The sequence below is a fragment of the Punica granatum genome, chromosome 8 (genome assembly GCF_007655135.1).
Source record: "Punica granatum isolate Tunisia-2019 chromosome 8, ASM765513v2, whole genome shotgun sequence".
NCBI lineage: Eukaryota > Viridiplantae > Streptophyta > Magnoliopsida > Myrtales > Lythraceae > Punica > Punica granatum.
In genome coordinates this window covers 22,984,435-22,997,595 of record NC_045134.1, presented here as the reverse complement: position 1 = coordinate 22,997,595, position 13,161 = coordinate 22,984,435, and the positions used below count along the sequence as shown (strand labels likewise).

The 13,161-nt window shown below is 36.6% G+C and overlaps 2 protein-coding genes across 4 annotated transcripts; one reads left to right on the top strand and one right to left on the bottom strand.

Annotated features, from left to right (window-relative positions):
* The first annotated feature begins 591 nt into the window (after positions 1 to 591).
* On the top strand, positions 592 to 2,288 carry LOC116187443 (transcription factor MYB108-like). 2 transcript variants are annotated; one of them, XM_031516144.1, is made up of 3 exons: positions 592 to 876; positions 992 to 1,121; positions 1,255 to 2,288. In XM_031516144.1, the coding sequence occupies exons 1-3, from the start codon at positions 702 to 704 to the stop codon at positions 1,877 to 1,879; spliced, it is 930 nt and encodes a 309-aa protein (XP_031372004.1). In that variant the 5' UTR covers positions 592 to 701; the 3' UTR covers positions 1,880 to 2,288. The 2 variants fall into 2 exon arrangements, with proteins under 2 accessions (XP_031372004.1, XP_031372003.1); XM_031516143.1 differs by having other exon boundaries at positions 989 to 1,121.
* A 5,414-nt stretch (positions 2,289 to 7,702) lies between these two features.
* LOC116187437 (gibberellin 2-beta-dioxygenase 2) lies at positions 7,703 to 11,755 on the bottom strand. Of its 2 annotated transcripts, none has more exons than XM_031516132.1 (3): positions 11,222 to 11,755; positions 8,278 to 8,665; positions 7,703 to 8,173 (listed from the first exon to the last, which is right to left on the bottom strand). In XM_031516132.1, exons 1-3 carry the CDS (start codon positions 11,602 to 11,604, stop codon positions 7,892 to 7,894), a joined length of 1,053 nt encoding a protein of 350 aa, XP_031371992.1. In that variant the 5' UTR covers positions 11,605 to 11,755; the 3' UTR covers positions 7,703 to 7,891. The 2 variants fall into 2 exon arrangements, with proteins under 2 accessions (XP_031371992.1, XP_031371993.1); XM_031516133.1 differs by having other exon boundaries at positions 7,704 to 8,173; positions 8,278 to 8,662; positions 11,222 to 11,753.
* Between the last annotated feature and the right edge of the window lie 1,406 nt (positions 11,756 to 13,161).

Sequence of the window (13,161 nt, the reverse complement as noted above, 5' to 3'; positions counted from 1 at the left end):
GTAGCCGCACCCGCCGGAATCGGGAGAATCCCCAATTTGAGGGTTCTCTCGATTCCGGGGGGTGGGGACCTTAGTTCTGGCCATCACCTCCTGATTGGGATTGTCGGCGCCCTGTGACCTTGATTTCGTTCAAATTAATGAAAAATTTAACGTCATCTTAGAATTATTATCAAATAAAAAGTTTGTGCATTTTTAGATTAAAAAAAATTCCTGTTAGAATTGTTAAATGTGAAAAGTTTATATTTTTTTGTTATTAACTTAATTGTAAATAATTTTTATTACATTCAATTTTCTTTTTTTGGCAATATCATTGGGGCTTTCATACTCCGTCTCTACATTAATTAGTTTATTTTGTTTTTATATTGGGCTTAGTCCCCGTTATTCATAGAAAAAAATCGTAAATAATTAAATTATTAAGTGTTAGTGCGCATCCGCTTGAAAGTCTCGTATTACCACTTAGTTCTCTTTGATTTGCAATAAAATTATACGGTCAACTGACTCAACTTCTCATTCCCTATGGGCCCCATTATCAATCCCTCTATATATATCCCCTCCTTATCTGTAACCTCAACCAAAGTGACATTTCATCGATCTTCTTTCTTCTAGACTTGATCGATCGCAATCCCGGCGAAGCTAATCGGCACACGTACTAAACTGCCTTCGATCGACTTGGAAGCAGCCTTCTTCTAATCTTAGCCAAAATGGAAATTCACATAAGCGGGTCTGCTAATGGCTCTGGGGCACCGGTAATTGGAGAAGAGCTCGGCGCGGGCGATGTAAGGAAAGGGCCGTGGACTGATGAAGAGGACGAGTTGCTCATCAACTATGTACGGGCCCACGGAGAAGGCCGGTGGAACTCCGTGGCCCACTTCGCAGGTCAGTTTGCGTGGCTTGCAATGCATGTCATATGCCTGGTTTTTGCTGTGTTCGGGTTCTTCGTTGCCTTGAAGGCTAACTAAAATTGCTGTTTATTTTGGTTGATGTAAAGCAGGATTGAAGAGAACTGGAAAGAGCTGCAGATTACGGTGGCTTAACTACCTGCGGCCTGATGTTCGACGAGGGAACATCACGTTGCAGGAACAATTGATGATACTCGATCTTCATTCCCGCTGGGGAAACCGGTACGTACTTCCCACTAGCAATACATAATTATGATATAGCATCATTGCCTGCTCGGTCTACATGTCCTTGAAGTGTCCAATATTTTGAGAATTCCCTCTAATAAGTCATTTCGTTGTGTTGTTCTTTCTGAAGGTGGTCGAAGATAGCGAAGTATCTGCCTGGAAGAACCGACAACGAGATAAAGAACTACTGGAGGACGCGGGTGCAAAAGCAGGCCAAGCAACTCAAATGTGACGTTAACAGCCAGCAGTTCAGGGATGCAATGCGGTACGAGTGGATACCGCGGATGATGGAGCGAATCCGAGCTTCATCTGGGGCTACCTTAGGACAACACCCCAGTCCAATGGACAGCATGAATCATTGGACAAATATCCAGGTGCTCCAGTCTGGCAATCACATGAGGTCCCAGTCGCACGACCCAACAGTCATGCCCGAGATGTCGAGCATGACATCAGACTCTTCCGACTTCCAGCACTCGCCAGTTTCTGATTTTTCAGAGTACTATTACAAACCACCCAGCAACGTACACACGCAGACACAACAAGGTCCAACCGCTAATGATGTTAATGGATGTTCGGGCTTGACCAATGTCGTGGATCAGTTTGATATGGATATCAATCACACGTTCGAGGAGAGCAATAGTTTATGGCTATTAGGTGGAGGAGATCAATCGCTGTTATCGGATGACTTCTGGAATGAAGAGAACATAGGCTTCTTGCAACAGCAGCTCTCCGACGAGGATATCTGTAGCTTTTAGGGACGAATTGGCTCAGGCAACGGTCGGCCGTGTTGAATATATATTGTGACTTCGAGTATATTCAAAGTGCAGTGCGGAACTGTGTGGAGATGACTTTGTATACTCGGAAGAGGAAGTGGGGTCAAAAAAGAAATGATTTGGGGTGAAATTAACTAATGGGAATGGGAATCTGATCTCTTGAGTGAACGTTCATAGATGATTAATGCTCATGCTATTTGTTTCTTCTTTTTTTTTTTGGGGGGGGGGGTCCATTTCATGTACAAAAGAATGACTATTAACTTATGAAAACAAAAAAGAAAAGATGAGTATTTTCTTCAGTCATTAATAGAAGAGCCCTTGTATTTGAAAACATATGTAATATGACAATCTTTCCATAACTTAATTTTCCCGTCGTTGAATATTGTGATAATTGGTCTACTCGTGCCATGCTCTTATTTGAGTGACTCTCTAATATTCTGCCCATCTTTTGAAATGATTATGGACCGAGATTATTATTCACAACGAAGAAGTGCTTTGTACGGTGAATTCATAGAGAGAGAGGGGATTGATCCCCCTCAGTTCCGAATCAAGAAATATTAGGTTTGATTTTTGTAGATGAAGTTCTAGATACTCCTCTATTTTCTCTCTTCATACTTTTTTTTTTCATGTTTGCACCACCTGATAACCATAATCTCAATGGACCCCAACTAATCCAAGCTCGATCCAGGTTGGTCCCGTAAGGGATAGAGCTCTCCCAATCATGAATTCTCTATATTCACATATTCGAAGTTTAGACCTTAAATAATAAAGGTGTTGAACCATCTGTACCAAACCATATTGGTTTCTCTCTTCATATTCCCTTTTAAATTCATGAGCATTCCTTGTAATAATATATACAAATCGTGAAACTCGTATAGTTTGCACATGATAGAACGTGAAAAGGAAAATTTTCAAACATGGTAAGTGAAAAAGTAATATAAGATTTAGGAACTACTAATCAAGAGTTGGAAAATGGCTTAAACAACTCATTTTCAAGAACATCAGTGATCAATAATTGACATGCACTCAATACCAAGCCAAACACAAATAGATGAAAAAGACTAAAAATTTCCACGAGACCTCATGAATCAATGCAAGAAAAAGATAAAATTGAACTCACTTTCGCTTCTAATGGTAGACGTACTCTTTAATGGTAGACGTACCCTTTAAGAGCTCGTGTCGAGTGGTTGCAGTATCTTTTAGTATCGAATAGGTCACAGTTTACAATGTATCATACATAATATTTATAAAAAAAATATCTAATTTATATTTTGAAAAACAAATATGAGTCTACGCAATCTACTTACATAAATAATAGCTCTTTTAAAATATAAATATGAAGTATATTAATTCAAAAATTGAGTGATGACATGTCTCACAATTTGTAATTTATTAAAAGGTTTAAAAAGAAAATCCAAAATTCAAAAATTTCATTCAACAATCAAGAGTTCCGAGGTTACCATGCCCAAATGACCATATTTATGCTTTCATATATATATATATTGTACGTTGTCACAATGAAGAAGTTCCAAATTCAATTTTTTTTTTTGGTGAACTTCAAATCCAATATTCTATTAGTAAATCTACTCTTGTATTTTTTTTAATTCTTTTTAAAAAGGAGACACGTGTGCTTAATATAAGAAAATAAAAAAATTTAGCCAATAAAAGATGTATGAGTAGCTAATCTATCCTTAAGAATCGAATATAAAATCCCTCGTGTAAGCGGATGCAACCGTACTGCATCCCTTTTTTCCACTCTAGTATTCTTCTATTTCCCTTCCCTTGTCCTTGGTAAGCTTGTGAGCTTTCTTGTAACATAAATATATATATATATATAGAAAGAAAAATGAAAGTACGTATGCGGTGATATGGAAATAAATATAAAATGCTTGCCCTAGTCTTGATTTTCCCGCTTGTCGGGGTGGAAAATGTTTAGCTTGGGAATTACGACGGGAGTTTCATCTCATCATTAGTTTCTTTTAATTTGAGTAGTAAACTCTACATGATGTTGACTGGCAACTGAGATTCATCTTTACTTAATTAATTTCTTAATCTTAATTTTCTATGTAACACATAGTACCTTTTTGACGAAACACGAGTACTAAGAAAAATAAAAATTGGTCTATAATGAGAAGACGGTTTACTCAACCCCGATAGGTTCGTCGGTCGGCGACTCGGTTCCTGAGTCCTACTTATACCGTGGATTGAACGTGGAAGTTCGAAGGTTCATTTTTCCAAAGACAACAGCCGAATTTTCAGAAGCAGCAGCCCCAACCCCACATATGTATGTAGTGTTATAGATATAGGAAAAAGTGAGCGTATTAATTATTAATTTATGAATATTTTTCTTGGTGCATATGAAAAATAATCTCATTTCACAAGTAAACGTGCGAGTGGAATTCTTATATCAGCATCGGGTCATTCTGCAACACTTATGCCATCACTGCTTACGCTGGAAGACGTCGCCTTTTTCCATACAAGTGAGAAAAAAGAATACGCACCATTGATAACGACCTTATATGCTATTATCGTTAGTAAGCCAGTGTGTTCATAATTTTTGTACGAACATTTGCACTACCGCCGCCCAATAACTGATGTAGATCGGAGGCCACGCCCGAGACCCGACTCCCGTAGGCTGGAGTCGGGTGGATCATGTTGAGAGACGGTGATGCATCAACACATGATGATGTAGTGTATATATCCTCGGGGGAGTCGGTACATTCCAGCTGGTAATTAATTTCCCTCTGGACTCCTCACTCGTTATTCTCATTCGAGTGTCAGACTGTAATTGGGCTAAAAATCTCTTGATTGTCACAATGATGCGCGATGTTATAAGCCCGAGGCCACCTCATATACGGACAATGAACCAGCTAAACTCCGACGCGGAGATGAGATGGAATGACCGGTCTGTTGTGCCATAATTCTGCGGTCATTGTTCTTCCATATGAGAAGATATCGTTGCCCTTCGTCGTCCCAGTTAAGTTGGGGCATGAGCCTTAGTTCTGCCACGTGATTAACGTTGTGTGTCCCGTCCCATGACAAAGCCCAGCCCGCGAATTAGAAGTTTGCCACGGCCTGCGATTCTTGGATTAACCTAGTCAATCCGACCCATTTAGATAAAGCCCATTATATGTCATTCAAATACTGATAGAACATGCACTACAGGTGTGTCCGAGCTAAAACCTATGAAGTAATTAAGATCACGGTCGAGCGGGGATTTGTCAAGCCCATAGATAAAGGAAATTATATGGTCTTGCTGATGAAAAAAAAAAATTATGAAGTCGTTTCGTGATACTTCATCCTTCAAGTTCGAAGACCTCTAATGACAATCCTAATTGAGGTTGTCATGAGGAATTTTCGGATTCTACGTAAGCCACTGTCAAAATTATAACTAACACGCGTATGAAATTTCATGCTCACGGTTCATCCGTGTGAAAAACAGTTTTAGTTAAATTAATTTCAAGGCATTCGAGTGGACGGCAAAAAAGGAGATTCAACCATAGCCGCATTTCCGTTATAGTAATGCAAACCATGGCACGACAGGGATTGCTTATGTATGAAACAATAATAATTAGATCACTTTAGATATTATATCAATTATTAATTGAGATGAAGGTCACAAGGTCAGTAGATAATTTTCACCTAAACCATTTCAACCGCACAACTATGATTAAGCTGTCAATGCCATCCATGGTAATCTGCCTAAATAAGTAAATGCATTCATTAAATTGGCTTCATTTTGCTTTTATCAGTCAAAATCAAATACAGCCATACCTAACAATCTGTTGATAGTCACGCAATGCCACAATTTCAGGGATAATTACTCGATAGGGCCCTGAAATTGTTACGATAACATTAACTTTACCTCACAACTTTTTGTTTGAGCCAATTTACCCCCCAAGTCTTTCTTTAAGGAACTGTGTCTTCCGCATTTTTCGTGGATTTTATAGGTTATGAGTTCGACTCTCATCGTTAAACTTCTTATTATAGCCTTTTATTTTATCTTCCATCTTGTCTTACTCGATCCCTCAAAAGTTAAACAACCACAATGTGTGCTCCGTCACACCACAATGTGCCTGGTTAATTAATTGCTGATTTGGATCTTTGCCATATCGAGACCTTGTCGTTGCTATCAAGCTGCTCCTTAATTAGGCAATGATAGACCAAGAACAACCAACCTCAAAGAACATCAACGAGTCATACCTTGCCTGAAAAACAGTGACACGGTGTGAATTGATTACCCGTGACGAAATGCTGATATCATGTAAAACTATTTCATGTTAGTTTGACCCTGAATTCAACTCACTAACTTATACTTCAAAATCTTTTTTGTTAAGTCGGACTGACTGTGTTATTTAGATTAACCATAACATTGTGTAAGATTTCACTGTGATAGAGCACAAAAATTTTGACCAAGGTTTGGTGGAGTAAGGTGATCAATTTGTGGGTAAACCCAAAGTTTTCTTTGTCATGTATGGATAGCTTTTCACATTCATGAGCAGTTGAAAGGGATGCATTCATGCATTGCTCCCAAAATCCCAATGGGCCAATATGAACTCAAATTGTAAATGGGAATGTTTACCTTATTTGGTCATTTGACTAATTCTGAAACTAATTAAAAGCAGATTTTTGGTTGCACAGAGAAAAGTGAGGTGCTTTGGAGCAGATGGAGTTTGATCTTTGAACCACGATGGGATGTTGATTTGGACTATGGAACCACACAATGATAAGCCTAGAAAAATCGGAAAGCAACTGAATTCAACCGTACGAATTATCTAAATACATATGTGAGTGTCGTTTTCTAAATATTTTGAATTATTCAGTATACCGTGATTTGATTTTCGAGTTTCTTGTCGTGAGAGTCTAAAGTAGTAGGAAGGAGGAATTGTACCCCACCCGGATTTTGATCGTACTTATATTTCTGTATTGGTTGGAGAGAAGGATGGAGAATTAGGAGATTATTGTATTTAAGCATTCCTAGCTTTAAGATTTGAAGTACAGGAAGCTTCAAATACCCACCGAGACCTATAAAATTATAACAATTTAGTATGTTTTATAACCAAGTTTGATTTAACCTAACTTAATTTTACTTTACTTTTTTTATAATTTAATAGTACAATCATTACTCTTTTTTAATTTAATAATAAATTCTCTCACGTATTTTTTATTTTTTATTATAATTAATTTTTTAATATTAAATTATCTCAACTATTCATTACTTTTTTTCAGAATTCAACAATACAGTCATTACTTTTTATATTTTCTTTCAATTTAATAATAAATTATATCACGTACTTTTTCAAATTATTTTTGTTTTCATCCCGTAAAATCAAACTAAATCAAAGTAAATTGAATTATACTCCGTTACCAAATGCATCCAAAAAATCTCAAATCCCAAGTCAATAATATGAAAGATTAGGTTGATATAGCATCGATATAAATAAATAAAAACTGAAAAAAGTTGCCAGTATAATGTGCAAATGATATTTTCTTTTTGTTATAATAAGAAATTACAAACAATCGATTACAATAGAAATTTTATCATAGGTAATAGATATCCATGGAACCTAAGTCCTAAATATCATTGCAATGCTAGGGCCTAGATATATAGACATTGTCTAGAGAGTCAGCCCTCAGTTAGATTCAACCTTTCGACAGCCAATCAAAGAAACGAGGAGAAATGAGACATAGGGCGTAGCGGAAGAGCAGACCCTTATTAGAATTTTTACTAATTATTAGGATTAAAATTTTTATTTTATTATATTAATTTTTTTGAATTTCCCTTATTATCGAAAATGAGGAAAAAAATTCTGAAAATGTTATAAGAATACAAAATTTTCCAATAAATGAAAGTTCAAATACAAGAGATAAATTAGAAAAAATGAAATGGAGAAACTGCAACTCTACGAGACAACTTATGTACAAAAACGATTACAAATCCTCTTTGAACTTTTTCTCTCTACATAATTTGATTGACTAAATTACTCTATATTCTCAATCAAAAGTCATGTGATTTTCTTCTTGATTCGCTTTCTGAGTCTTGAAGAGGTCGAGTCGGGAATCCGCCAGCCGCAGTGTGTAAAGCGCTTTCTTGTACTCACCCCAGGTGAAGGACTTGTAAAGATTGGGCCTGTGGGGCGAGACTAGTTCGGGTAGGGGTTTGATCCACGAATTCAACGTCGGTGCCCCGAAGTACATCATCGACATCCTTGGCTTTGCTGAGTTTGACAGTATCGCCCTATGCCTTACGCTCGTGAACCTCCCGTTCGTCAGAACCTGCATATTGATTATCAAGTGATTGTGTTAGGACTTTTGAGTATGAATTAGATGAATCATGAAAAACCAATAAAATGGTGGAAAGAATGAAAAGTTTAACCGACCTGTAATGCGTCACCAACAATTACGTAGAATTGGTCAGGATCGGGGGGCACGGGGACCCACAGGCCATCGGGCGAGCAGATCTGGAGGCCCTCGACATCGTTGGATCTCAAGATGGTCAGGATCTGAGGGTCGGAGTGCTCTCCGAAACCGATCCTACCGTGGGTGTGGGGGAGCTGGTCAAACTTCATAGGCGGGTCCCAGGTGGCCTTGAGGCCCTTGTTGCTCGGAGGGTAGTGGTTGATCCTCAAGAGGGAGTCACTTTGGACGTCTCTGATGAGCCTGCTGAAGGCCGTCCTATCTGAGAGCCATAGACCCTCACACACCAAATCAAGAACCTCGGTCGCCAGCCCCCTCACTGCTTCTGTGTACTCATTCACGGCGGAACTGCTAACATTAAAAATAATAATAATAATTAAAAGAAAAATCAATTTTGATTTTAATAAAAAAGTCAAGTTTGAACCTTTCAAATGAAAATGATATGATATTCCTTTAAAAAAAAATCCTTTCATTTGTAGGTAATAAAAATTAATCTAAGCCAAATTCAAATTTCCAACGACTTAATCATTCATGGAACTCCTACGACCGTCGTATGAATGTGCATGGCACCAATGATTTGTTGGTGGAAGAATGCCCGTCATCGGTTTAGTTGCTGAGCCGTAGCGTTAACGGTTTTAAGTCGTTGAATGGTAACAAGTTTTCCATCCAAACCTTAGTACAAAGAGAGAGGACACATGGAAGCTTCATATTCCTCTCCTTTCATAGAGTTGACATAAGAATCATTATTCCTTTCTGACTTTCCTAAGATGTGATGTGTATTGCCCATAGAAATCGATCACTGGAAATATGAGGTCCCAATATATGCCATTACGTGAGTGTTGTCATTTCATTTCATATCAGAAAGTGGGATGAATTCGATTTGCGGTCGTTTCTATGTTTTTTCAAAGGATAAAAACCAGAAATTTGAATAGGAGATAATATTCATCAACAGTAACAATTATCAATATAAAATCGAGATGTTCTAAATTCGATTATCTATGGTGGAGTTTTTTTATACTCGACTATGGAGTTTCGAAAGTAGAAGATTGACCAACAAACCAAGGCGTTATAGTACTGAAAATCCGAACTTCGTGCTACAACCAATCTTATGTAAACATGCTTGATTTGCGAATTATTCGAAACATTCAGTTTTACCAATTTATATACATATCTGGAAAAGATCATTTTGACAATTTTCTGCATATAACATCATGATAGTATGACATCTGCAGAATATGTTTAGTTTATCGACCAATTAATTTTTATTTTTGCTAATTATTATTGTCAAGTGTCACATATTGACCGATTACATATTATTATATGTGTGTGTGCGCGCACGCGCGTGTATTAGCTTTCCTTTCTAGCTCATCCTTGCTCTGCATTGACCCAAAAATGAAATGCTTTTAATGGCAAAAATAAGCCGCCAAAAACAAGCGGAGTTTCCGACAGGAGAAGAACAAATGTATCTTTGCTTCTCTTCTCTCATTTTGTTCCTTTATTTATAATTTCTATTTCGACTATATCTATGAGAATTCCGAGTTCTAATATGGTCCATTGGAAAAAAAAAAAAAAAGTGGACGTTTTAATATCCAAGTACACTGATCAGAAAATGGGACATCTCCCTGGGAAGTTACCGCTTCAAGGAAATATATTCAAATGAAGTTTTATCACTCGATGGCTAAATAATTCGTAAATAATGATAATAATTACAATAATTTATATAATTAAAATGAAGTAATACAAAGTTGAAAGCTACACTTTTCTACGGTTGGACCATAATTTTTTTTTTAAGAAGGAAAAAAAAAGTGGCCTCCACCTAATTCAAAAGTCTCCTTTTCGGGCATCATGTAGCCGAGTTCAAGAAAAAGGAACGGACCGACTAAATAGATTACTATTTATTATTATATAAAAATAAAATATATCATATTTTATATCGAAAAAGTATAATGTTGAAATTATATAATCTAGTTACATCATTGGGCTTTGAGAAACCGAAGAAAATCATCCCATTAGAACATATTTTATTCCTGTCCTAATGATTTCATGTCATTTGTAAACGTCGGATGTCCTTTTCTAGGATACCATATAGCATCATCTGCAGAAAGGTATTTAAATGATTTTATAATAGAAAAGAAAATTCTTCCATTGTTTCAAAATCGATGGAAATAATGTTTTTCGATTATTATAAGAGATGTTCATATGTTTAATATAAAGAAATAAAAGTTCTAATAAATTCTAATAAAAGGGCACAAATAATTTCACTGCAAAAATTGAACCTAAAATCTAATGATTATCAGATAAGGACATTTACCACTAGATGCATCCTCTTTGTCGAAGAATCTAATTTTTAGTCTTTCATGGCCCAAAGTTAATTCCAATCCACCCTTTATATCATTTCCATTGTTCTATTTATCATATTTTGGTCACAAAAAAAGCTTAATTAAAAGGTTGCTATATAATAGTGTATTGCTAAAATAAATCATTAATAGGTCCCGCATAATGTGCTTGAAGACCAAGAAATTGTATCTGTGTAATGTGTACATAAAAAAAATTAAAATAAAGAATAACAAGAAAATTACAGAAATTCATCTTTTTTCTCAGGCTTTTCTATGGCTACACTTTCAGTCACACCACAAAAATATCTTTGGACTTTGAGAACTCTCTTTCAAAAACTTTTTTTTTTCAGAGCGTGTGTAAACAAATAAGTATAATATATATATATATATATATATTCTTTGACAAAATACTTAGTAAAAATACCAGATAATATTACATTTCTTCATATATTTAACTGTTAAAATACGAGATGATATGTTTTTCAAAATGATAAGGAGAACGAGTAGAAGAGAAGATTGAATACGTAAAAGGTGCATGAATACGTTCAATATATTCGAAAAACTTCAGTACCTGAATTTGTTCGGGTCGTCGGAGATAGTTTTTGATCTCTCGGCAACGCTCAAAGAATCAGACTGAAGAAGAAGGTATTCAAGCTCTCCCATGTCCCCATTCGGGCCGATGTTCTTGCATCCATACCCGAACGGGTTCGCAGGGCCAGCGTGATGCTTCTCTGAGGCGGGCTTTGCGAAGAACTCAACGCACTCCTCCTCGAGCCTCGTGACTGTGTCCCGTGGCACTCCGTGGTTGATGACCTTGAAGAAACCAAACTCCTCGCATGCTTTCACGATTGTATCTGAGAGCTCAGACCTTTGGAGCGAGAGATCAATGATCGGGATCCCGATTGCCCAAGTTTTCCTATATCGAATGTTTGGGCTTGCAGTTGACACGACCATTTTCTAACTAGCTAGCTCGGCGGCCTAGAGTCGTGAAGGGACAACGATAGATTTTGATGCAAAAATGAATGTATGGGAATTTAGCAGGGAATGTTCTGAAAGTTTGGACTTTGGAGATACGGTCATTGGGTGAGTTTGATGGGTATTTATATATCAACAGAGAGAGAGAGAGAGAGAGAGAGAGAGAGAGAGAGAGAGAGAGAGGTATTGTTATTGTTATTATTGTTGAAAGGTGAGAGGTTTCGTTGGATCGATCATGCATTGGGAATTCAATTCAGAAGAACAAAAATGGGTGACCATAGAAGACGTGGACTTGGCACATACTAGTAACATTGACAGTCCAAAAAATTGGAACAAAAAGAAAAGATGGGGTGGCGAAAGGGACTTTTGATCATAAATCTTCTATTTTCTGCTTTTATCGATAGTCACCCATAAATATTTTTATTGATTTAGAAAAATATTATGGAATGATTCGATGTATATAAACTATAGCTTAATCAAGAAAGAGAATATAGCGTAGCGATATACGTCATCGCATATCAATCAATAATAGATTGCATATTTGATTCTAATGGTAGGACTACTTATGCCGTTTTAATAGTTATTAAGATTTTTTTTGATAAGTAGTTATTAGGACTTTACAATAACCTCTTTTGTGACCAGAAATTAAGGGGAAAAAAACTATATCTTAGATAATCTTGTTTGCGAGGTTTACCATCTTAAATTTTTAATAAATGTTTACTGCCTTATAAGTAGAGGCAACCATGTTTTTAACCAAAAAATTTAAACCGAATAGGCGACGGAAAACACGGTATCCTTATTTCCAGCAAAAAAAAAAAGTAGATTTATTTTTATATTATATTTGGGTATATACTATGGTATTTGAAAGCTTAATGAATCCCGACTAATCCAGTTTGAGCTGGATTAGCCTACTAAGGGGGTAAAACTATCATAGCATGAATTTTTTTCATTCACAGAACTCGAACCCAAGACCCTTTTTAAGAGGAATTAGCGACGACCTACTTGAACTAACCCGTGTTGATTTATATTATTTAGACACACATCACTCACATTCATAATTTATCAATCGGCTCGCTTAGATAATCTACCATCAAGTGACTAATAAAGAACACATATAGAACCTCTCTTAATTGATAGGTATGGCTACACTCAGTATTGTGGCTGAACGGATAAAAATACCCTTCAATTCACAGGTCCCAAATTTGACTTTAAAAATCAAAGTAGGTGTAGCGCAATAGCGCACGCTTCGCCTAATAATTAAGAGATTTTAAATTCGATACTTATGTGAGACTACCCATACCTCTAACTGCACTAAACCCATAGGCTCTCTTGTAATCGAAAAGAAAGAAAAAATTGACTCTAAAATTTGACAGAGACTGTGACATGTTGTAGTAAAAAGAAAGATTCCAGACCTATAGTAGGTTATACTCCCACAACTCCAATCGATGTCCCGATTCCTGTATTTGAAGATTGGTTAACCCCATCATTGTTCGATGATCTATTCCATTAGTGTACAGATTCAAAGAGGTTGGCGCA